The 25539-nt window shown below is 36.4% G+C and overlaps 3 protein-coding genes across 4 annotated transcripts; 1 reads left to right on the top strand and 2 right to left on the bottom strand.

The window, feature by feature from the left end:
* Positions 1–625: 625 nt before the first annotated feature.
* LOC115957283 (60S ribosomal protein L11) lies at positions 626–4202 on the bottom strand. 2 transcript variants are annotated; one of them, XM_031075496.1, is made up of 5 exons: positions 4092–4202; positions 3865–3972; positions 3667–3709; positions 2105–2300; positions 626–1064 (listed from the first exon to the last, which is right to left on the bottom strand). In XM_031075496.1, the coding sequence occupies exons 1-5, from the start codon at positions 4092–4094 to the stop codon at positions 866–868; spliced, it is 549 nt and encodes a 182-aa protein (XP_030931356.1). In that variant the 5' UTR covers positions 4095–4202; the 3' UTR covers positions 626–865. The 2 variants fall into 2 exon arrangements, with proteins under 2 accessions (XP_030931356.1, XP_030931355.1); XM_031075495.1 differs by lacking the exon at positions 4092–4202 and having other exon boundaries at positions 3865–3978.
* Positions 4203–6035: 1833 nt separating this feature from the next.
* Positions 6036–8045, top strand: LOC115957655 (probable nucleoredoxin 3). Its single transcript, XM_031075950.1, has 3 exons — positions 6036–6366; positions 6573–7058; positions 7277–8045. The coding sequence occupies exons 1-3, from the start codon at positions 6265–6267 to the stop codon at positions 7862–7864; spliced, it is 1176 nt and encodes a 391-aa protein (XP_030931810.1). The 5' UTR covers positions 6036–6264; the 3' UTR covers positions 7865–8045.
* A 7024-nt stretch (positions 8046–15069) lies between these two features.
* Positions 15070–25528, bottom strand: LOC115955806 (pre-rRNA-processing protein TSR1 homolog). The gene is made up of 21 exons (XM_031074158.1): positions 25250–25528; positions 24687–24763; positions 24524–24601; positions 23967–24098; positions 23641–23691; positions 23402–23542; positions 23169–23291; positions 22943–23020; positions 22611–22703; positions 22417–22539; positions 21421–21504; positions 20828–20926; positions 20494–20688; positions 19932–20007; positions 19127–19230; positions 18784–19043; positions 18606–18692; positions 18296–18526; positions 16851–16929; positions 16672–16735; positions 15070–15594 (listed from the first exon to the last, which is right to left on the bottom strand). The coding sequence occupies exons 1-21, from the start codon at positions 25338–25340 to the stop codon at positions 15476–15478; spliced, it is 2385 nt and encodes a 794-aa protein (XP_030930018.1). The 5' UTR covers positions 25341–25528; the 3' UTR covers positions 15070–15475.
* Between the last annotated feature and the right edge of the window lie 11 nt (positions 25529–25539).

Here is a 25539-nt window from a genome sequence, read left to right as displayed (position 1 = left end):
AAATACGTATTGATAAAAAAGTTATGAAAATACGTGTAATATTGCTTAAAAACTAAGAACATGTGTTTAAATTTATGTACCAAACAGGTCATAACTCTTTGAGAGAAAAAACTCTTAACACATTGAAGGACAACGAGGATTCAACCCGCATTTTTTTTTCAATTTGTCAAACCAGTGCCCAGCAGCCTTTTTTACAAGTTTTTATTCTGGATAAATAAAGCTATAACTCGGACAATGAGAACACAGCCAATTAAAAATTATTTACCAACGTAGGATTTGGCCTAATGCCCCCAAAAACAACATTTTAAAGCAATACCAGGACGAAAACGTCAGAATAGTCCAGGACTAACTGAAAGTTAGAAAGTACATACAAGAACAATAGGCTACAAGAAAAACAATGGGAAGAGGACTATGGCCAATTAAAGGGTTGCAAGTAGAGAATACACACTGGGTGATACAAGCATTTTGAGAGAATTCAGTCATCCTATATAGTCTTGTATATTTTAAGGTGCCATTGAAATTCATGAGTCTGCGATCACCAGACTTTGTGACCTTATCATCCATTGGATAGCTCAAGGTAAATGGAACATGATATAGACAAGGCAGAGGCAAAATGCTAAATGCATTGAAAGCCAAAACACAAAATACTCATTATCATAGAAAAACTAATTGTCTGAAGATAACTATCATGATAGTGATTCAGATGTCAGCTGAAACTGCTGAAAATATATAAAGGAGCAAAAAATTAACAGATTTTGTCCCAGAAAACATTATCCCAAGCTCTCCCAAAACTGGAAAAAGAAAGATAATAATAGTAAAGAACACTGGTCTACATAACAACCTAAGTCAAAATCTTCCATGCCTATTAACCTGTGATATTCTGAGACTTGTTGAGGATCACACCCTCATATTTGACCTGGAACCATTTCATGGCATCATCCTTTGTGACCCTGTGCTGGATCCCAACACGAGACTTGCACCTGCGACGACGGCCAACACGGTAACCAGGGCGCTCCAGCACAACAAAGAAGTCCATCCCGTAAATACCGGTTGAAGGATCATACCTGAATCATGGTGATAACAAATAAATAACAGGGAAGAATAAGAATAACAGACTGTGCATCCAAACCAAATAAGTATATCATTCATTTAGATTTGGGACAAGAAGCACTATTCGCAACAATGAAAGTAACTCAAAATAACCTACCAGTTTTATACACAATGACTAAAGTGGGTCAATTAAACAAGGAAATGACAATGGGAGTGAAAGACAATACATTATAGTGATACCAAACATACATGCATAGGAAACATTATGAGTTTGGGAAAACCTTTCTCAAAAACAGATTAGATCTTTTATTGGTTAGTTACCCAATAACCAATTCATTACATCTAAAAAAAAATTATTAGTTATTTGATCATCCCATCCCAAGCTGATTACATTAGCCCAACAGTGTTGAAAATTAAGTTGGTTTGTCATATACTATACAGAGAATCAGTGCAACAAGCCATTCCCTATCCTTGCCCTGCCATCCTTGTTGCCCTGCCTTTTTTATTTTTGATTCTTAAAAAAAAAAAAATCTTTGTTCTTTTATGAACCTCAACACCCTACAACTTAAACATCACAAACTGAAACAGTTACAGTGGCCAGTTGGTTAAAAAGACTCGCTCAATTTCACCTGGCAATTATTCACCTTGGTGGTTCTGGAACACCCAATAGCTATTTAAAAACAGTAAACATGCATCTCAGGTTGGGCTAGAGACTCATAAGATGACCAACAAATGAAAATAAATATTAAAACTGGAGCACAATGATGCATCAAAAAATAATACAAGGAATCACTACTTTTCTAATGAACATCTATTTTTTAACATGAAAGTTACCACAAAAACAATAATATAAGAAAATGTTTTTGGGTTTTTCCCCCAAGTTTTTAGCAAGAGTAAAATAATTATACTAGAGAGAGAGAGATAATTTACTATTAATCAAGGTTTACGTTAGGCTATTTCAAAATCAAACGGATTTGCACCAAGTTGATGCACCATTAAATGTATGGAAGCCAAATTTAGGCATAAATGAAGTTTCAAGGACAAATTAGCTTACTTGATTCCCAAATCAATGTGCTCCTGAATACCAAACCCAAAACATCCAGTATCACTAAAGTTCCTTCGCAGCAGCTCATATTCCTTCACCTTCAAACCGCTCTCCAAAAGCTGCATTGCCTTGTCACCCCTAACAGTGACATAGCATGCAATCTTTTCATTACGTCTGATACCAAAGGACCGCACAGTGTACCTTGCTGTCAATTGACAAAAAAATATGTAAGAATCAAACAGCAGAACAGCATCAAGAGAAACATGAAATTAACTGACACTGGTTACCACCAGCAAAAAGAAATTGCAAAAAAACAGTCAATTTCCGCAGATGATAACCTAGGTAATCACTTTGGCTACACTGTCAAATCTTTTTCACTAGACATGTTTTGAACCCGAGATGCACCACAATCACCACTTAACCTCCGAAGCAGAGTTCTGAGGTCTCACATGTGCCTTGAGAGTAAAAACTCAGGCTATTCCAAAATTTTAAACTAGCAAGGCTTTATCCTTTGAGGCTTTATCCAAAATTTAAGTTACCTACCTATGGTTTGAAATTTGACACTTTACCCACTTGAGGTTAGCTCAGTTAGATTTCTATAACCCACCTCTATTAAAAACAGAGCTAAATATGTAATTTTTCTCCACTTTTATGTCTCCCCCCTCCAAAAACACAAAAATACAGGATCAATTAAAATCAAAAACTATCCATCAGAACACTTGCATCATGAAATTTCAAGCCAAAAGTAGGCAATTTAAATTTTGGTCAAACCTCAAGTGGGAAAAGTGTCAAATTTTAAACCACAGGTAGGCAAAAATTTGCCCTAATATAAAATCAACAGTAAGGAGTATAGAAACCAACAGCAACCATGTTTCCTAATGAACATCAATTTTTTTATCAATACCCAAAGTAAACTACTGGCTTTTGGAAGACAAAATTGCCCTTCTGAATGCATATATATTTGGTATTCTACACTAGTAGTAGCTACTAGCTAGTTAAAGAAAAATGTAAAAATTGAAGATCTGGAAATTACTTTTTATTGCAAGATATGGTACCAACAATTCAGCATTGTGTGAAATCTTCAATATTGAAAAATGTTAAAACAGTAGTCAATCTTTTCCAACATTTTCACATAGCAAAGCCAAAAAATAAAACTCAACCAACCATTTGACTGCTGAGAAAATCAAGGAAGAGAAAACATGATGAAATAGAAACTTAGAACCCAAATCAGCGAAGGCACATGTAGTTCCATTAGGAACCCTTTCTTGGACACTACAAAAAAGCTTATCCATCTTTGCTCAGCAACCAAATAAACCAAAAAACCCATTATTTAATTACAGACGATAACTAATAAAAGAAAACAAAAAAGGCCCAACTCAATCCAACATTCCAAAACATAAATTTTATCCAACTAAGCCAGAAGACAATGTATCAAAGTAAGTCAATATAAGAATCCTTGTTGTAACTCCCAAACAATCAGAGATCTAACTCATTCTCTCTATTTTCTTAGAGTTCCAAACAAACAAAATTGTTAAAAGCCCAAAAATAAAAAGACGTAAAAAAAAAAATACCTTTTGAGAAAACTGGATTTTGGCCACTGAGCTGCTCCAACACCTAAACATAAACAAATACAAGATCCCAACCAAAAACAATCAAAACCCAGTTGGGGGTAGCACAGGATTTACATGATACCATAGGTGAGGATAGAAATGCGCGCACACACATACACACACGCATATATAATTGATAAGAAGAGGAAAAGGAAAAACCTTAGCGGCCCTGGTGAGACGATCACCACTCTCACCAACGGAGATGTTAAGGACAAGCTTTTGCACTTTGATTTCCCTCATTGGGTTACTCAGTTTCTTCTCGGAAGCCTGCATAGGTTGTTTTTATTTATTGTGTTTTAGAAAACACAGAAAAACAGAGTTAGAAAACAGTTCAAAAATACAGACAAAGAAAGTAGAAACAGTTTAGCAGAGAAAGAGAGAGAGACCATTTGTGAAGTTGAGAAGAGATTGCAGCGGCAGACGAGAGAGGAGGGCAAGGGGAGCACTTGTATAAAATATAAAGAAGAGAAAATGGGTGCTAGGGTTTTGCTTTTATGTGGGTGTGAATGACATTGATGCCCTTTTTGGAATTGAAAGTGTTGGTTTGGGCTGAGCTTACATTACGGCCTAGGGGATTTGGTTTCTGTGGCCTTTTTTGTGCTTTTGATGGGCTGCAAGATAGCCTAGAAGAAATAATGAGACCATGGTCCGGGCCTGCTTCTATCTTTTTTTAATTGAGTATTACTTGGTCTTATCTTAGCCCGCTATTAATATTACTTTTTCACTTGTTAATAATTACTCATCATATAACCTGATTTGTAAGAAAGTTTGTATTTTTAGCATTAGTCCTTTTATATTTAAAGTAACATTGCTCAAATCGCAATAATTATGAAAAATATTGTGTCACTAACATTAGATTTTTTATGAATTTCAGTTAGTTCAACTAAGAAAGGAAAATTTTTTTGAAATAAAATAAGCAACAAACGTAGAGCAAAGTACACAAAAAAAAAAAAAAAGAGTTTAATGTGGAATTTAGTTTTGGGGAGGAGGGGAAGAGGTAGATGAGTAATTTCCATCTAACCTCTTCTCCTCTCCATTTTTTTTATCTAATTTAGGGGCTGAAAAATGGTGGGTCCGAGGAGAAAACAGTCAAGTCCCATCATTTCTTTCCATAACAGCTCTAGGATTATTATTTTTTTTTTATAGGGGGTTAATAAAAATATGAATTTTGAATAGGAGATGAATCTTGTGGTCAATGAGGTTTTCTTATTACAAATTTGTTCATAGTACTAGCAAGAGACTAAAAGATAAATTATTAGTTCATTTGGCATATTGTTTCATAATACAATGAATGTACTAATTATTGTTACTAAAATGAAATCTTGAAAATCATCTATTGTTTCTAAATACAATAAACATATTAATTATTGTTGTTGAGTGAACTTTAATTATTATTGATCAGAATTATTTGATCTATTTGTATGTCTTACTCTTTACAATTTTTTTATTTAACAATTCAACTCAACCTTGATAACTATTGTTCTTTGTAATTGTATTAAGTATGTGTTTGGGTCTTGATTATAAGCCGACTTATTGTTTTTTTTTCCGCCCTACTATTCACAGGTCCCATGTGAGTTCCTACTTATTTTATTTAGTTTTTACCTTTTATCTACAATATTTTTAACAAAAAATTAGATAAGTTGTTTTCAAATGGAGATTAAGGAAAATTTTGTTGTGTTAACATTTTCTTTTGTCTTCACTCAATCACTTTCGGCATGTTCCACGCCCCCAATCCCCAATCCCTACTTAACAAAAACAAATTAAAAGCATATTCTGATTCAACAGTTAATTTTTAAGGTTTTAGATCAAATTAGTTTTTCGTTGAGCTTTTTTCTTTGTTTAAAAATACCAAGATATTGGTAAGAAGATCATACTCAAGGTTTTTTTAACTGTGCTTGAAAAAAATTAAGATCAAAGTGTTCAATTTTTGTTTTAAGGGATCAAAACAAAATAAAAATAAAATATTATATATATATATATATATATATATATATTATTTTGCCAAGTTAGGGGGTTTATTTGAACCCCCTTGGCCTTAGCTAGTGCCGCCCTTGTTTACTCTTCCCTAATATCGCTCCAATGAAATACCCTTCCCACCCAAAAGTTATCCTATTTTCTCCCCCAATTTTTTGTCTTCCCTATTTTCACTCCAACTAAATGTAACCTAAGTTTGAAACAATATCGAGTCAAAAGAAAAAGAAAGAGAGATTGTATCACACGGATAGAATGTGATCCACAAGGACCACCCTGCACACTTGGAAGGCCATTTGACTCTGCATCCTCAAGTGGGAATATGCTTCGATTGTCATTTGTTCCTTATCTAACATTTTATAAAGTAAAATAGATGTCTTGTAGGCTCATCTCCCTAAGTAGACATTTTGTCTGAACCTCCCCCTCCTAAAATCAGTTGAGAATAAACTCCAACAAGAATAAAAATAAAAACGCAAAGCAATACTAGATGCTTCTTTGATCGTTACAGTATCATTACTATTTAATTCAATCTTGATCGGTAAACTTTCTTGAAGGAAGAGTGGATAGCAGCTTTTTTTGGTAGCTCTAATGGCAGTGCCTAATTACCAAGCCAAATGTATTGATAGCCGAAACATTTTGACAATCCTTGCAGCTGAAGGGGTTCAGTTCCTTTTATCTGGCGAGGGAAAGGTAACCTTTTAATTTCTTTTTCTTCAATACTTGAAACATAGGTATTCTCACTTACGAGCATCTTTCTTGTCTATGCTGCTACAATAAATTTGAACCTATACTAAACCTTAATAGCTTCCTGATTACCAGAATTAATAAATTTGTTAGCTTGGTTTTAATATCTTAATACTAACATAGAAATTTGTGAATACTGATCATGAAATTAGGTACCCTTATCATCTTGTTATGGTAAGACAACTTGCCTTCTCTTCTCAGCAAACTGGTGTAGACCCTGTAAAACTTTTATCCCCAAACTGGTACAACTTTATGACACCCTGAGAGCAAGATGTGAAAAGATAGAGATTGTGTTTGTTTCCTTTGATCACAATGAAAATGAATTCAAGGAAGACTTCAAGTCCATGCCGTGGCTTGCAGTTCCATTTGATGTGAATTTCAATAGACGATTGCTCAATATGTGCCATGTTAAACATCTTCCATCATTAATTCCATTGACTTGGGATGAAATAACATCAATTGATCAAGAGGACTTGATTGGGTTAATTGAAGATTATGGGGTTGAAGCATTTCCCTTCACAAGGAGTAGAAGAGAGGAACTGAAGGCTATTGATGCTGCAAAGCTTGAAGGAGGAACATTAGAAGATCTTTTGGCACATGAAGGACGAAATCATGTCGAAAACAAGGATGGTAGAAAGGTGATGTACATATATTTCTGCTAACTAGAATTACTTAACATCAACAGTGTCCACAATGTCAACATTTTCTAACAATGTCCACATTTTATACACTCTGAGTACGAAGTGTAGACAGTGTTGATGTGAAGTCATAATTTTCCTTTTTTTTAAGGTGGGGGATGGCCGGATGGGGGGGCTTATGCTTTGGAATAGAGTTGACATGTTTTGACTCTTTGCAGGTATTAGTGTCTGATCTTGTTGGTAAGACAATAGGCCTCTACTTCGGAGCACATTGGTGCCCACCTTGCCATACCTTCAATTCACAACTTTTAGAAGCTTACAATGAGATCATGACTACTTCCAAAGAACAAAATTGTTTCGAAATTATTTTCATCTCAACAGATCGAGACCTCAATGAATTTGATCTGAGTCTTAAAAGCATGCCATGGTTTGCTATACCATACTTGGACAAAACACGACGTGACCTATGTAGGATTTTTGGCATCAAAGCGATTCCATCTTTAGTCCTAATTGGAGAAGATGGAAAAATCGTTGGCACAAATGGTAGGGCCATCATCTCCTTGTATGGTGCCAAGGCTTTCCCATTTACTCAATCAAAGCTAGGAGAGTTGGAAGCAGCCTTGAAAAAGGAAGGAGATTCGTTGCCTCGACATACAAAGGATACAAAGCATGAACATTTACTTAAGCTAGACATGGCCAAAGCATATGTATGTGACTCTTGCAAGCAGCGAGGACGATTCTGGGTGTTCTCTTGTGATTTATGTGATTATGACCTGCATCCAACATGTATAGAAGAAACATCTTAAAAAATAGTGGGAGATATGGACTATAGAAGTCAAATATAGATTGGCTTAAACATTGAAATATACTGCTTCTAAATTTCTAATGTACCTCACTATATGTTAATTTTGTCTATGGTAAATGGGTGATCACCATTTTATCATGACAAATATGTACTATATATAATAATGGATACGTTGCATTTAATTTGTAAAGCTCCTATAGCGCCACCTAATCAACCACGCCACTCTTTTTTTCCTAACATTTTTTCATTTTTTTTTATAATATCTATACAATATAATATTTTGGTATATACATAATTGTCAAAATCATGATATGGATCATAAGATCACACGATTTTACGATCCCACCTTACCAAAATATTTAAGATTGCACTAGAATCGTAAAAATTGTAGGATCGTGTAGGATCCTACCGATTTTATAGATTCTACCAAAACATAAATGTAAGGACTAGGTTTGATACTTAGGCCCGCCAAGAACTATGGAAGCTAGCCCAAAAAGTCCAAAACAATAAATTTGTTAGAGAGTGAGTCTAGCAAGCAAGCTATCATGCTAATTAAGTTCAGGCCTTTAACAAATTGGATCCAAGACAATAAGATTTAACACACAAAATTGATGAAAATATCGATCCTCGGTCAAGCTCGAGGATGGGATGTTCTTGTATTAATCAAGTTTATTTGTATACAGAGGTTTCTTCTATCCTTTTTTTCTCAAATTTCGTGCCCTATTTTTATTATGGTCATTTCCTTATATAGTCATGTTTCCATATATCCCAGCCTTCCACCTATTCACTTTCTAGGAAATCCCTTGGATTCTTGTCCAATCAAGGCCCTCCTGGAAGCAATGAGAGAAGCTGTGAGCTGGGATGGCACTGTTTAGATGTCATTTCTCCATAAATGCGGCCAGCTGATTTGGTGCAGTGCATTTAATGTGTTGGTGACAATCTCCTAAAATCTTTCTTCTTTCCATTGCTAATACGGCTCTGCTATTTCCCCTGAAGTTTATCCTTTCAAAATGGTTGACTCCCTAAAGCATTCCCGAGGTTCCTCTGCTCCTTGGGAATCTCAGCTGCTACATCAATCTTCTCTTTTCTCCTCGGTCTTCTGAATTAGATATGCATGGAACCTTTAACCATCCTTGGGTGTCTAATCATTCTCGTGCAAGGCCTATAACCCAAAAAAAGGTGCTTGGACAACCTGCCCTCACAATAAATTTTTGATTTTTTTTTAATGGGATAAATTTTTGGTTTTGATAAAGCTTTAAGGGTTTTTATTTTTGGTATGACTTTTTATTTTTTCTAGAAAATTATGTTAACATATGCAAATGCTTTCTAGTTTCTAGTTCACTTGTAATCAAAATGAAGGAATTCTGCATCATTTCTAAATGAAGAATTTTATATTGCCTTTGTTGCCTTTTAAGCTATAGTATTGTTAAATTTGTTTGATCAGTATGTTAATTTGTGTTCTAATATTATTAAAATATTCTTTTATATATAATTTTATCCGTTATGCTTGTATTTGTATATTGATTGATTATTTTTTTGAGCATATCCCGTAATTGTTGCTGAGTGGTATAACTTGAATAGTTGTGTGTGAAATTGTATTTTGATGTATTTTGTAGTTTTAGTATACAAATATACAATGTCTACATAGATGATGAAATGGATAATGATGATTAGGATGGTGGTTATAAGAACATCAGAATTTGAATGATTAAATATTCACTTCACCTAAATATTCATCTTACTTTTGGATTTCATTTGCTAACTTATTTTGGATTTTAAACTTGGAACTTAGAAATTGGAAAATATTTCCCATATATGTTAATAAATATTTTGGTACTTGGTTGCTAATTTAACATTTGTTGAACTTTTTAGATACATTGAGTCAAAACTTAAGTGTATTTGTTTCATTAGTATTTATGTCATGCAAATTATATCATACAATGCAAATCTTTTTTCTTTTTCTTTTTTTAATGGATGAATTCATAATTTACTTGAAAATTCAACATACAAAGTAACTACTAATGTGTTTTTTGCTTTAAATCTGAAAATAAGTAAGATCTTATGATTCACGATTCCCACTTACCTCCAACAATTATACATAAAATCTCGATCTTGACAACCTTGGGTATATAGGCTTTTCTTCCTCCCATCATTCTTCTAACTCTTAAATTAATTTAAATTGTGTGATCATGTGTAGGGGCACAATTTGTAACAACTCCAAGATAAAATTGGACTCGTAAGTAGAAAGGCCTCCCACAATATCATTTGTAGAGAGTGGGCTTCAAAGGTATGGTTTGGGCATAGGTGAGTGGTTTTAATCGTAATTCCTGCGGGGAACACTACATGGGCGAGCTTGGCTTTCCTAGCCAAAACTCCCTGGTGGCCAGCCCCCCCTCATCTTTGTTTCTTTCGCCTTTTATACTGGGGTCCTATTCCTCTTTTTTGTGTCCACGTGTTGATTTCTACTTTTGGAGTGCAGGCCTGTCCAGTCGACCCATACCTAGAGTGGTTGGGAGTTGCTGGAAAGGCGTATGGACGTAGGCATGGGTTTGTCAGACGCTGAATTCCGCGTTACTGTGTTGGCTGCTTTTTTTCCTGACCCTGCCCGCTACACTCGGCTTGTTCCTTTCTTTGGGCATTTAATGAAGTGCCGAGGAGGAGGTCGTCCTCGGCAATGGCCCTCCTCGGCTTGGGCTGTGGTCCTTAAGATAAACTGGGCCTGGGCCGGGGCTACACTTTCTTTGGCCCCACAATAGCCCCTCAAAAGCCTGCTACCCGACTTTTAGTTGGGAAGGAGGGTTTTGATAATGTTGGGCCTACATCATAGCCCGTTCTGACTCTGCACTCTATAAATATTTGCATTTTTCCATTTACTCGGGAGTCTTGTCAAAACAAGGGACGCGCCCTCATCTTCATTCGCGCGGAGTCTTATAATATTTCGATACTCGAGGCGCGCCTTCACGAGGATCTTCAGATCCTACGGTTGAGGATGGAGTTGGAAATTGAGCCCAACTGCTTTGTCTGTAGCTTTCCTTGGAAATTTGCACAAGTTAAATCTTCAGATCCTACGGTTGAGGATGGAGTTGGAAATTGAGCCCAACTGCTTTGTCTGTAGCTTTCCTTGGAAATTTGCACAAGTTAAATGCCACCGGTCTGCTCTGTGTATAAATAGGATAGGGGGTCACTCTTCTTGTGTACAAATCCTTCTGCTTTCCTCAGAAACATAATCCATCCACCATACTCAGTCTCCATTTCGGTGTCATTTAGCCTCAGGTTAATATGCTTGAGGCAAGGGTGGGGATGAAGGATCTTTACCCGCTTCAGAGGCACCGAGTCCTCAAGGTGATACGGTACGGACAAGGATGGCACAGATTCAAGCCAGTCCTTCGCTTTGACAGGGGAAGATGGTCTTCCTCTTTCTTTTAGTCAAAATCCGAAGCAGGTTCCGGTCATGCCAGACTTTTGGCATGCCAGAAGAAGGAATTTTCGCCATCAGCGCCGTTTGGCTTGTCGTAGGCAAGTTTTCGCGGGGGCTCCCCAACTTCCGGCTCCCTACACCTTTTCTTCAAGGATGCAGGCCCCAAGTTGGGTTCCCAGCGCCTTTTCTTCAGCGGCGCTGGCCCAAAGCCAGGTGCTCTCTGCACCTTTTCTTCGAAGGTGCAGGCCCCTCGTTGGGTTCTTTTGCTGCCTGAGTTATGGGCATGTAAAAGTATTGAGGAGCGGTTCCCTTACTCGACATCTCGGCACAGCAGCCAACCTCTCCTCTGTGTTTCTCCTTCGGCTTTATCTTTACTCTCTTGTACTTTTCTTTTTACTTACGTAGTTAGCTTTACTGTAAGCTTATTTCAGCTTTTCATTGTACACTATACTATTCATTTGTCTTAATAAAAGATGAGTTTATTTATTTCTATATATTTTTCTTTTCTGCAACAACTACTTTATGCATGAATATTAAATATAAGCTTGCCTCTATGATACTCGGAGCAGAAGAATGCCTTAACACAAACTCATAATAATTCAAACTTACGGACATTATCAAGTATAACAATGGTAATCCGCAATAAATTAAACTCTTGGAACTAACCGAGATAGCGGCTGAGTGCTGTGCGATGCGTGCCAGACCAAAGTCCGAGAACGATAAACTCTAAATAACTCATTCGAGGGGGTAGCCGAGCAGTGAGGGACCTCAATTGTGTTTTTTGGTAGCATACTGCCCTAAATTGCATCAATCCCTTTGGCACTGAGGGTCCGAGGGTAGGCTGGGCAATCCATTTAGTATAGGGATTAACCCAACCGTTAATGCGGGAATTCTCCTCGGCTAGATCCTAAGGCCCATGTAACGTAGTTTTTCTTTTAAGTATTGAGTTTCCCTAGAGGCTTGAGTCCGAGGACCCTACAAGGCCTTGGTTCTGTCCAAAACTTGTACTTCTTGTTTTAAGTAGTTGGTTTCCCCAAAGGCTTGAGTTCGAGGACCATACAAGGCCTTGGTTCTGTCCAAAACTTGTAATTCTTCTTTTTAAGTAGTTGGTTTCCCCAGAGGCTCGAGTCCAAGGACCATACAAGGCCTTGGTTCTGTCCAAAACTTATAATTCTTCTTTTTAAGTAGTTGGTTTCCCCAGAGGCTGGAGTCCGAGGACCATACAAGGCCTTGGTTCTGTCCAAAACTTGTAATTCTTCTTTTTAAGTAGTTGGTTTCCCCAGAGGCTCGGAGTCCGAGAACCATACAAGGCCTTGGTTCTGTCCAAAACTTGTAATTCTTCTTTTTAAGTAGTTGGTTTCCCCAGAAGGCTTGAGTCCGAGGACCATACAAGGCCTTGGTTCTGTCCAAAACTTGTAATTCTTCTTTTTAAGTAGTTGGTTTCTCCAGAGGCTTGAGTCCGAGGACCATACAAGGCCTTGGTTCTGTCCAAAACTTGTAATTCTTCTTTTTAAGTAGTTGGTTTCCCCAGAGGCTTGAGTCCGAGGACCATACAAGGCCTTGGTTCTGTCCAAAACTTGTAATTCTTCTTTTTAAGTAGTTGGTTTCTCCAGAGGCTTGAGTCCGAGGACCATACAAGGCCTTGGTTCTGTCCAAAAATTGTACTTCTTGTTTTAAGTAGTTGGTTTCCCCAGAGGCTTGAGTCCGAGGACCATACAAGGCCTTGGTTCTGTCCAAAACTTGTAATTCTTCTTTTTAAGTAGTTGGTTTCCCCAGAGGCTTGAGTCCGAGGACCATACAAGACCTTGGTTCCCAAAACTTATAATTTTTCTTTTTAAGTAGTTGGTTTCCCCAGAGGCTTGAGTCCAAGGACCATACAAGGCCTTGGTTCTGTCCAAAACTTGTACTTCTTGTTTTAAGTAGTTGATTTCCCCAGAGACTTGAGTCCGAGGACCATACAAGGCCTTGGTTCTGTCCAAAACTTGTAATTCTTCTTTTTAAGTAGTTAGTTTCCCCAGAGGCTTGAGTCCGAGGACCATACAAGACCTTGGTTCTGTCCAAAACTTGTACTTCTTGTTTTAAGTAGTTGGTTTCTCCAGAGACTTGAGTCCGAGGACCATACAAGGCCTTGGTTCTATCCAAAATTTGTAATTCTTCTTTTTAAGTAGTTGGTTTCCCTAGAAGCTTGAGTCCGAGGACCATACAAGACCTTGGTTCTGTCCAAAACTTGTAATTCTTCTTTTTAAGTAGTTGGTTTCCCCAGAGGCTTGAGTCCGGGGACCATACAAGGCCTTGGTTCTGTCCAAAACTTGTACTTCTTGTTTTAAGTAGTTGGTTTCCCCAGAGGCTTGAGTCCGAGGACCGTACAAGGTCTTGGTTCTGTCCAAAACTTGTAATTCTTCTTTTTAAGTAGTTGGTTTCCCCAGAGGCTTGAGTCCGAGGACCATACAAGGCCTTGGTTCTGTCCAAAACTTGTACTTCTTGTTTTAAGTAGTTGGTTTCCCCAGAGGCTTGAGTTCGAGGACCATACAAGGCCTTGGTTCTGTCCAAAACTTGTAATTCTTCTTTTTAAGTAGTTGGTTTCTCCAGAGGCTTGAGTCCGAGGATCATACAAGGCCTTGGTTCTGTCCAAAACTTATAATTTTCCTTCTATGGGGCTTTGGCTTAGGGGAATTGAATCCTCGGCCGAGCCCCTTGACCCATCTGCATGGCTGACGCTATAAGGTGTAGCCCCTAGTCAAGAATCATAGCCCCTAACGAAGCTCTAAGTTAGCACGCTGTAACTGGATGGTAGAAAATGACAAGGGCATTGTCTCACACCGTCGCCTATGCCAAGACACAAACCTTCCCACAGACGGCGCCAATTGTAGGGGCACAATTTGTAATAGCTCCAAGATAAAATTGGACTCGTAAGTAAAAAGGCCTCCCACAATATCATTTGTAGAGAGTGGGCTTCAAAAGTATGGTTTGGGCATAGGTGAGTGGTTTTAATCGTAATTCCTGCGGGGAACACTACATGGGCGAGCTTGGCTTTCCTAGCCAAAACTCCCTGGTGGCCAGCCCCCCCTCATCTTTGTTTCTTTCGCCTTTTATACTGGGGTCCTATTCCTCTTTTTTGTGTCCACGTGTTGATTTCTACTTTTGGGGTGCAGGCCTGTCCAGTCGACCCATACCTAGAGTGGTTGGGAGTTGCTGGAAAGGCGTATGGACGTAGGCATGGGTTTGTCAGACGCTGAATTCCGCGTTACTATGTTGGCTGCTTTTTTTCCTGACCCTGCCCGCTACACTCGGCTTGTTCCTTTCTTTGGGCATTTAATGAAGTGCCGAGGAGGAGGTCGTCCTCGACAATGGCCGTCCTCAGCTTGGGCTGTGGTCCTTAAGATAAACTGGACCTGAACCGGGGCTACACTTTCTTTGGCCCCACATCATGATTCATGAATTTGAAACCATATTTTAACCCTTTAATTAATGTAAATTGTGCTATTATGGTTTCAAAAACAATTGTGCTTGCAATTATGAATTTAAAACCAAATTTTACACCTAATTATTTTAAATTTTAATTAATAAACCTCAAATCCTTTAAATTTTATTAATAAAAATAAAATAAAATAACTCCATTTTGTGCCCTGCTTTTTATATCTTCGTAACCAAAAACTAAAACTCAAATCTTTAAACGCATTTCGATGCCACAGCAGATTTCCCAATATCAATGAATATCCACAACCATCACGTGTCACGCCCTTGAGGAATTAGTAAATGACATAACAGAATATAGGGGCATGTACGAATCATTCGCAAAAACGCATACTTGCTACTTAGCACTCTCTTGAACATTTTAAGGAATGACATACTGCATAAACGTTCTATTACGATAACAAACGTTTTTGCAACTATATGCGCTAACAAAAAAGACATGGAAATTCCCTCTCTCTTACCCTCTCTTGCCTTTTGCTAATTGCTATAAATTTTAAGTTCTACATTTCAAAGAATATATGGCAAAGAGAAACCAATATTGAAATTAAAAAAAATAAGGCGCAATGAACCCCATGTCACTCCAACTGCACGCAAGGTTATCAGCAAACATGAAATTGGAACCAACATTCTGAACCACAGAAGCTTCATTCCCAGCACTAGCATGGCTTTCTTCCAAATTCCAGACTCAACTGTACATGATTGGTCACCAACCACAGTTGATCAGGCATCAAGAATTGGAAAGCGATGGTTTGGCCACTTGGGGTATGCACGCTTGAATAGGCTCATGCACACGGTGTCATTCTGCTGAAGGACCCCATTTAAAATACACTTCATCACCCCTGAGCCAAAAATGAAGAGAATACCGTTTAATTACTCAATAAATGCAACAAAACATGACATGATTTTCAAAAACAACAGGGTATTAGAGTCCTTTAATTGACAACTTCATATAGTGGGCATGTTTGGCATTTTATACAGGACAAAGGTATCCAAATACAGTTATAATCTTCATTCAAAAAAAGGGTATACACATCCGGATCCCCCAATAGAGAAAAAGCAATAAATCACAAAAAAAAAAAAAAAAAAAAAAAACTCATAATAAAAGGATTGAAAATACTTTAGAGGATCAAATGATGCCACTTTAATTTTCCATCATCAATGTCAATGACGACCACCACTCTGTCATGGACACATTCCCCACCACAGGAATACGATTATTCTCTGGCATCCACACAATACCTTGAAAACAAGGCAATCTAACGATATTTGCATACAATGAGAAACTTTGACAGTCGTCACAACAGTTTAGAATTCATTTTTAACTGATCACAGATCACCACAAAGATTTATAGATTACGTAAACATTTCTATTTATTTTCCCCACATAGATCCCAAACAAAATTTGAACAATCCCCTTTCTAGTCTTTTGCTTTTCTTTTCATTTATAAAACACTTTAATATCATTACTGTGAGTAGTAGCACAGTAAGTCTTTATTAGATTCAACATTCAGGTCATCATCTCAGGCCCCATAGTAAACATAATAATATTCAGTTGGTCTTTCAATGTTAAATAGCTTCATAAATGCTAAACATTTATATGTTTATTTTGTTTGCCAGTCACCAAATAATCTTCCTAACGTAATGCAGGTGACAGTATTCAGATCAACATAAATGGTGATGGTAAGGAAAGGAAAAGTACTAATAGCTAAGCTAAATAATGCTTTCAGTGTTATAATTAAACGTGGGAAAAAAAAGGGAACAAATAAACATCCAATTCAACATCACATCAAAAGCATGGTAGAGAGCATCAAACAGCAGCCTTAACTCTGCATTATATCAAGCCTTATTGACATTAGGATGGAACCAATACCACATTCCTTTCTAAAAGATTTATCTTGTTACAATAAGCACCATACCATGTGTACCGACAGGTTCTTTAATGCGACCCCGACGACCACATTTGGTCCACACTTCCACAGGCTGCAATATCCAACACCCACGTAAAAAAACAAGTCGCATAAAAAACCCAATCATGATGAATGTAGAATAAGTCTCTACACATGTATATTTTATATATGCAAATAGATTCTCTTACCTTGAACCATCTCACATCCTCAGGGTTATGAAACATATATCTTACTGCAGCCTTTAATTTTGATACTCTTTGCGGATAACTGCATCAGAAAAAAGCTTGAGCTTTAGAATTATATTTCATGAAGTGCTGAAAAATGCCACATATATTTAGAAATAAAATGATGAAAAAGAAAACACACAGAAAAGAAAAATTATAGTCCTGCCCAAAATTTTAGATATTTAATGTTCACTTCATGGAAAATTTTGTCAAAACAACAGCATTTATGTAACGCGTATTGAGATCTATAGTATATCATATCAGTAAACGTGTCCACCTTGTCTAAACAAATGTCCAATCAAGGTATACATTCTATTAATCACACCCTCCAGGGAATTTATTTATCAAAAAAAAAAAAAAAAAAAATACAATGGCATTTCCTTTGTAATTGTATTAAGAAAATAATATTCATATCTAATCATGATACATGTGCAATAAAGCAGAGTCAGACCTTAATAAATTAAATTTTTTGGACAAAGTTGAAGTAAAGTTGGAGGAGCATTGAGCATAATTGCAATGGAAGTATTCTTGTCATAGCATTGAGCAACATTGAATGAAGACATACAGAATAAAGAAGTGCAAGAAATTTCTTTGAAATACATGAAAGAACTAAACAACTACAGTTTCAGTTCTATGATAAAATTTTCATTCCAACCAGTGCCTAACGATGTATACATTAATTTCAGGTAGAATCCAATATAGGGTACTCTTATGAGGATTTCAAACTATAAACCAGTTCCAATGTGGAAATATAATTATACTTCTCATGAATATATTATCAACATCACCAAGAGCTGGCCATCCCAAATCCACATCTGCAGCATTGGACCAAGATGTCTTCAGGTTGAAACAAACCAACCCAATTGTAAAGGTAGGGTTTAACGCCTCACCAGCGGAAGTCAACTTGGTATCAATTAACTACTAAATTTGTTTCCGTCTAACAGAAATTTGTTGTTGTTTTGGATGATTTAGTAATTTTACAACATTTTTTTTTTAGTAAGTATAGAATCATATAAGTATCTTTACCAAAAAAAAAAAAAAAATTGATATAACAGGTTTTCACTTTATTCTACTCATCAACAGATTTTAGGGGATATTTTTGCATTTGCAAGCTACACCCAAAATCAACCAAACCAAACAATCCACTGCTGGTTTCAGTTCTGCATCCCTTTTAGGGTCAATATCAAACACTTCATTTGTTGGATAAGTAAAAGAGAAGATTTTAATACTTTCAATAGAAATACTCTAACTCTGACACTTGGACTGGACATAAGAGTCCAGATATAGACAGATGACAGATGACAGATCAATCAATTATTTTGCTCTCTCCAGTCAATGGTAGTACATGGCCTTGGTTTCTTTGGAGGGGAAGGCATATTTCGATCACCAGAGTTAAGAATAAATCATACCCAGTTAAAATGATCTTCTTCAAGATTATCCGATCTGGGTCAACACTTTTCAATGACCCAACAGCAGCAACAGAAGGTGCAGCACCCCCTTCAGCACTCTTCAGGACTATCAAAGGAAGAGGAGGAAAAGAAATTGGGCCATAAATAGAAGCTACACAAAAACGCCCAGCATGAAGAAACCTCTCCATCTTGTGCTTGTCTGAATTAATGTTGTCACTAGAGAATATAGGCCTGCAAAGTGATGGGATATTACCATAAAACTTCAATAATATAAATAGATGCTACAGTGAAAAGCAGTATAAAACACTACCTAGCAACAAACTGGCGAAAACCAACATGGAATACAAACTCCTCTTTGGATTTAATAGGAGCGCTGTATGTGTCATGCTTCTTTATGCTGTGAAACGAAGAGAAAAATAGATAATTCATGAAATGGATATCAAAATGGACTACACAGAACCAGAGAAGTAAGAGACTGCTAAATATACCTAAAATGCAGCACAGACATTTTGGACTCATGTTGCAAAAGACCACTCACTATAACAGGCACTGTCTTTATCAGTGAGCATAATTTGCAAGCAACACTATTTGGTACTTCCTTTATATGCAACCTTACATATGAGCTAGCTGGAATACAGTTATCCCTGTTTTCGTGTTCCATATCTAAAGCTTTAGCAAGAACATGTTTCTGCGTTCTTGCAAAATTATCAAATGCAAAAATTCTGGCATATTCCGGAGGTAGAGATTCCTGATATTTATTAAAAAGAAATTTAGTGGAGTTCTTGATATTCAGAGACAGTGTAGAGCATCACAGAATCACATGAATGTTACCTTGGGGTCCCAGGAGGAAGTCCTAAAGGACTTGAGGCCTCTATACTTGGCAAAGCGTTTTCTAGCAGGAATATCTAATGGTGTATCCACTTCATCCGGATATTCTGAAAGAACAACAATCCATGAAATAAAATAAAAAAAATCATCAACTAGAAGCCTCGAAAAAGCTTATTCCCAAAAGAACTATGTTTCAATTATCAAATATACTAATATCTCATTCATCTGGAGCAAGTAGACAACCATTCTATCACAAGTTTATATGAGTGCACGTTAATCCACTCCTAGTGAGTGGTACAGGCCAGCTATTTCCCCCAACTTCCTTTCGTTTTGTATGATCTTTTTTGTTCTTTTTTGGCTGGGAATATATATCAACTAAGCCACTGATTAAAGCTCACACACCAAGGATCAGTTTGATCCAGTGGAGCAAAATAAAACAAAGAAATGGAATAGTGTCTTACTGCAACAGAAAAAATATTATCAAACAGAGTGAAATCTATATTTTGAAATGATTTGGTTTTATAAATAAAATAAAAATATAAAAATCAGTTTTCGAATGGTATTGGGCAAGTGAAAGATAATTCCTAATACTTCCTAAGAAATCAATTTTAACACGCAAAATAAAGAAAAAAAAAATAAAGAGAAAGAAAACTGAAGATAAGTAGGCCCATTTTCTTTTCAAGAGCAATTCAACTGCTTAAAGCATTCACTCCCTTGATACTGTACAGTTCGCTAGCCATAAAGCGTGACACTGATCACTAGAAATTTCAAGAAGTACTAATAAATGCTCGGGTAAAGAGATAAGTACCCTCATCTTCAGCATGTGCATTTTTAATCTTTTGAATCTCATCCTCTATCTGTTCCCGCGTTAAGGTCTCACCATCCTGCATTACAAAAGAGTATTTTGCATTCAATCCAATAAAGAGTACTTGATTTCCTTGATTCTTGTAATTTTTTTACTTGAATTGTTGACCCCTTGTACACTCCCTATGTACAAAGGTGTTCCTTTTTTGATAATAATAAAACTTATTACTTTTTTTTTTTTTGATAAGTAATAAGATATATTGATAATAATAAAACTTATTACTTATTAAAAAAAAAAAGAAGTATTTTGCATTCTGTGAATCTGGAAGGAAAAAGAAAATCATGATAGAAAAGTTCACAGTGCACCATATAAAGAAAGATAAATTCCTGCTTTACTTTCCAGGGGTCAGCTCTGATGGTCTCTTCATTCTGTCTATAGTGAAAAGGCAATTTCTTTTACTTCTTTGGCCAGAGACCAAAATAGAAAAATACATGTGGTTTGCACCTTAATTGTTTCAAATGGTTAAATGACACTAAAGAGACCCAATTGCAAATCATAAACTCACCATCATCATTGAATCGATATCGGTTTCTTCATCTGAGTCCTTCAAGTTTAAGGAACGTTGGTCATCATCAAGGTCTAGATTATTAGTGCCCTCTTGATCAGGAAAATCACTCTCCTGTTTATCCAATGCCATTCCATCATCGGCTTCATCATTACTATCTAAATCCTCATCTGTATCATCCACAATCCAAGCAGCCTGTGATATATAAATAAGGCCTGTGAGTCTACTACTAACAAATTCACGTGAAGGACATATCTGGTAAAGAGATGTTAAAGAAATGTACTTAAAACATAGAGCTTCCAAACATTGTATATGGGCATGAATTCATGCATACCTGGTATTCTGATGTGCCTCGAGGAAGAGTTCTCTTTCTCAACCTTTTTTGCTTTTGATTTTTATCAGCCTCAGCCATTTCTGCCTCTGTTGGCCATGTCTGATAAAAAAGAACCATGTCATCAATGGCAATTGTAACAAGAAAATTCCCATCACTCCCGCAAACAGAAGAAACTGACATGGATGACTAACATAATTTTTTTCCCCCTTTTTGGGTGTGGTGGTTGAAGGAGGGGGGGTGGAATTTCATTACAACTATGAAGAAAAAAAAATCAAATTAGGGATGAAGGAACTCCCTCTCTCTCACACACACATTTGGATACAAATCCTTCAAGAAAGCAACACTTGGCCTCTTTTATTTTAAATCTAAGAGATGAACTTAAAACATAATTAAGCACCCAAGGAAATATGTAGAATTACATACTTGATCCATAGATAAGTATATAGTGTTCTATGGAAGATGCATGAATACAAAGCCAATAATAACAGCATAAAATAATCATGTTGGATAAACCACAACTTCCAAATCATATGGTTAACCAAGTTTGATATACTTGATTAATAGAACAATGGTTTCATATTAATGCAAGTTACCTGTTCTCCATCAAGAGGATCAGGAATGTTTTCAACAAGTAAAGGCTCTTGTTTCTCTGGGTCAGGAGCCAAAGAACGAATAACCTGAAATAGTTCAAATAAAATAGAAAAGAAATAGGACTACATCAGCCATATGGAAAGTGAGTGCAAGTAGTCAAACATATCAAAAGTAATATGAATTACAGACAATGAAATTCATTGTGTCATCACCATCAAAATTTTAGCACGTTCAAAATAAACCTGTAGTCTGACATAACAAACTATGAAACTGAGATAAACCTTTAGCTGTCAATCTAACAAACTTAAACCATTGGAAGCTTGCTTAGATTAGAATCATTTTTTACTTTTCACTTAGAAACAAGACCAACTAAATGAAAGACTTATTTTAAGTAGATACAAAGGCATAACCAAGTAAAAATCAATCACTTAAAAAATACAAATTCAAATACATGATTAATTGAGATAACGTGAACAGATGTATTTCTAAAATACTCCATCATTCAGCCGAAACTAACAAAAAGTAGAATCAATATCATAATTTAGCTTGAATGAGTTTAACTAGTGTAAATATTTACATGTCAACTTGTACAGCTCAAAGGCACCATCAAGTAAATTGCAATGTATAATTTGCAATCAGGAAAAGGGTAGTTTAATTGAGGTAACAGAAATTTAATCCTCTGGTTAAATATGGGATAAGCAATAATAATAACTCTAAAATATGTTAATTGAATAAATTATTTTCAGAAAAGCTTAAACTTCTTGATCCTCTATTCTCTCTCAGCCCTCTCATATTCCTCTCTTCATCTCCTCCTAGGAGAAGGGGAAAATGATCAAATTTAATATGCTCCACCCATATACCCTTCTTAACCTCTAGAGAGCCATATTATATTAGAGTAACAATGAATAATGGCACAGCCCCTTCAGTAATTTAGAACACATGTCCTGGTCAATTTCACTATATTAACCTGTTCCACTAATATCCAAGTAAATGTTTACCTCCACATCATGCACTTCATCTGCATCCATCAAGTCCTGCTCTTTTCTTGGATTTAGAGGAAATGGATCCTTAAGAATTTCGATTTTAGTCAACTGGTAATCACCCGCACCAGAAACATGAACCTGAAGTGAAGGAAAATGAGACAACCAAGTAAAAAAGTCACCAGGGGCAAGTAAATGGCTGCTCTAGTTACCAGCTGATTCACTGAGAGGCTATGAGCACGCAAGTAGCCAGTGAGGAGCATGGTACATTTTTCTAAATTGCCATCATCAACCACCATATCAACCTACAATGCATCAATGAACAGAATAATAAATCAATAAAAGTATCTATATATTTTCATATAAAGTATATCACTTAAATCATTCTTCTTATCTTTTTTTGTCTTTCCTTTTCAATGAGTGTATGGTAACTCGTCTACAAAGCAACTATTTGAGATTGAGACAAAATCTATCTTGTTCCCTACTGGTGCTACCTCTAAGCGAAGTCAATGTTAGTGAAAACATAATAGAAAGAAACTAGCACCGTTTGAGCCATGATGTAAGGCCGTTGATTTCTCCAGTGAGGAACAGTGAGCCTCTGCTCCTTGCTATGCCAGATGAACTGCAAAATAACATCAATATGTAAGAAAAACTGCATATCCAGATCTAGTTCCATTTAATTTTGCATGATTAGATTTATCAAAAAAAATTATATGATTAGGACTTAGTGCTGATAACGGCAGCTCAAGATAAATAATCAAGACAATCACCTTGTGCAAATCATCCTTTGTATCTGCAGGATAAAACTTACAGTCCTTGGGAAATTCTGAAGCAAGACTAGACATACACGTGTTCTTCGAGTCTTGTCTTTTCTTCAGCTCAGTAGGTAGGTCCTAGAGGAAATAAAGAACATTTCTTTTTTCTTTCATGTCAAGTAATGGAAAAACTAATTTATATTCCCAAAATTTTCATAACTATTCAATGAACATCAACAAGAACATACACGAATCAGCACAAAAGTGCTTGGCAAACCAATAGACCTAAACACAGAAAGGCATTGACTTCCAAATGAATCGATATAGCAAGAAGGGCTCTCTTCACATGAAGAACTTGCTGAGGCCACAAAGGCAACCAGATCAGCTACCTACCATTCAAACCATTCCCATGTGTTAAAAAATAAATAAAGTAGAAGCTCCTAAAAACTGGAAAAAATAGGAAAAAGTACACAGTTCCTGGACATACCTTAACCATTTCCATACATGATAGCAAATCCCCATAAGGTGCTTTCAATACCTAGAGCATATAACTTCCATTAGATATTTACAAGTTCACAATTCAGTCTGGCATGGCAGTCATAATTTCAGAAGAATAACCCTTCATTCGGAATCATATACAAGAAAATACTAATGAAGTGTACATATATGAAAATACAAACATGCATATACGCTCTAGCCAACTTGAGTGGTAATTAACTGCTTAACATGAAACCAAAACAAAAAAAAATTCCATCGTAGCACCCTTCACACAGCAAATCTTCCTCCCACATTTTGTTGGAAAAAATTATTTACCGTAGTTCTCAGCTTATACTCAGAAGAAGCAACTGTTGAAAAAGCAGCCCCAGCACCCTGTTTAGATAACAAGGACAGAAGATCCACAGCAAGTGAATCTACATTTACAGCAGCAGAAAGCCCAAAAAGAACCTGAAATTGAAACAAGTTAGAATAGAAAGAAGAAAAAGAAGAGCAAAAATACAGTTACAACCTATAAGTTTAGACTAAAATGACAATTCACCAAACTTTTTTTTTTTTTTATGACATGGAACCCCACCAAGGCAGGGCCCTAACCCACCCCTAGGGAGTAAACCATGGATACACGACCCCACCTGCCAGAACCATGTATCATGTAGGCTACAGCTCATCCCAAGCCTCCAACTACTAGGCTGCACCCTGACGAGTGACAATTCACCAAGCTTACAGGCTACAGAGTATAAATTGATTTCTTTTTTTTTCCAAAATAATTAATAGAGGGAAGAACATACTAAAAACATGTAGAACAATGCACATAAAGGGAAAAATATTTATGATGGCATAAACTATTAATCATGCATACAACACTTAATACTCACGATAACACGGGGAGGGCTTGTTGATCCACTAGTAGCCCTTTTCTCTTTCAACAGGGCTGCCTTTTTCTGCTCCCGTACCTACCAAGACAATGTAACATTAATAAGAAATTGGGTAAACAATGTGATGAGAAAGAGCGAGAGTATTAAACTAAATACTAATTACCATTCTGTTATGCTGAAGTCGAGCAGCCCTAGCACCCTTGGCAACATTGCCCCCGGATTTGGAAATCCTGCTCTTATCTAAACCACCAATAATTTATATCAAATAAATAAACTTGGAGCCAAACAAGCAAGAGAAAATCCAAGAAATCAAGTTGGCAAGTACACACAATAACATAAAGGTTTTTCCCATTTTTTTCTTTCTATCATAACACAATAAAACAACTATTTCTCTTTCTCTCATGAGCAATCGGTTTTAGTCACTAACAAACTTAAAATGGTGACTTTTATTTTCTTAAACACTTAAAAGTGAGTGAATTTAAGTCTTATAAAATGATGACATATCAATATTTTAGTTTGAGCAAAGTCATGTAAAAAAATCACATTTTAAACTTCAAGAACTAAAATTTCTCATGTGTTACCAACAATATATTAATATTGATTAAAGCCATTTGGAAACTTAAAGAAGCAATGAAAACCAAAGAAAATTAAAAGAGCAACAATACACAAGTGGAAAAATGAAATAAATAAAATAAAATAAAATGAAAGAAGAGAGAAATATTAAACCTTTGAGGTCGGTTCTATGAAGGTTACGGGAAGATTTGGAAGAGAAGCGAGACTTGTGGGACTTGTTCACCTGAACCCTCGAGCCTCCCATGCTTGGTACCACCACCAACAACCAAACCAACCGCAATAACTGTACGTTGAAACCACGCCTATTTGCTTATGCGTCGTCGTTTTTGCGGTTAGAGGAGAAGAGAGAGCAACATAGCTGCAATGCAAGCATGGAAGAGAAGAGAAGAAACAGAGACAGAGAAGAGGGTTTCCAGGGTTTTGTTTAAATGGGTGTATAAATT

This window comes from Quercus lobata, chromosome 8 (genome assembly GCF_001633185.2).
Source record: "Quercus lobata isolate SW786 chromosome 8, ValleyOak3.0 Primary Assembly, whole genome shotgun sequence".
Lineage (NCBI taxonomy): Eukaryota > Viridiplantae > Streptophyta > Magnoliopsida > Fagales > Fagaceae > Quercus > Quercus lobata.
This window is presented reverse-complemented; position numbering and strand designations above follow the sequence as displayed.

Coding starts and splice junctions, on each gene's coding strand:
- LOC115957283 (XM_031075495.1), bottom strand. CDS start 3,978: ATGCAGGCTTCCGAGAAGAAACTGAGTAACCCAATGAGGGAAATCAAA. Junction 3,710..3,864: donor GTCTCACCAGGGCCGCTAAG/GTTTTTCCTTTT, acceptor GTTTATGTTTAG/GTGTTGGAGCAGCTCAGTGG. Junction 2,301..3,666: donor AAATCCAGTTTTCTCAAAAG/GTATTTTTTTTT, acceptor GTCAATTGACAG/CAAGGTACACTGTGCGGTCC.
- LOC115957655 (XM_031075950.1), top strand. CDS start 6,265: ATGGCAGTGCCTAATTACCAAGCCAAATGTATTGATAGCCGAAACATT. Junction 6,367..6,572: donor TTTTATCTGGCGAGGGAAAG/GTAACCTTTTAA, acceptor TCATGAAATTAG/GTACCCTTATCATCTTGTTA. Junction 7,059..7,276: donor AAAACAAGGATGGTAGAAAG/GTGATGTACATA, acceptor GACTCTTTGCAG/GTATTAGTGTCTGATCTTGT.
- LOC115955806 (XM_031074158.1), bottom strand. CDS start 25,340: ATGGGAGGCTCGAGGGTTCAGGTGAACAAGTCCCACAAGTCTCGCTTC. Junction 23,543..23,640: donor CATGTATGGAAATGGTTAAG/GTATGTCCAGGA, acceptor TTTGAATGGTAG/GTAGCTGATCTGGTTGCCTT. Junction 23,292..23,401: donor GCACTTTTGTGCTGATTCGT/GTATGTTCTTGT, acceptor TATTTCCTCTAG/GACCTACCTACTGAGCTGAA.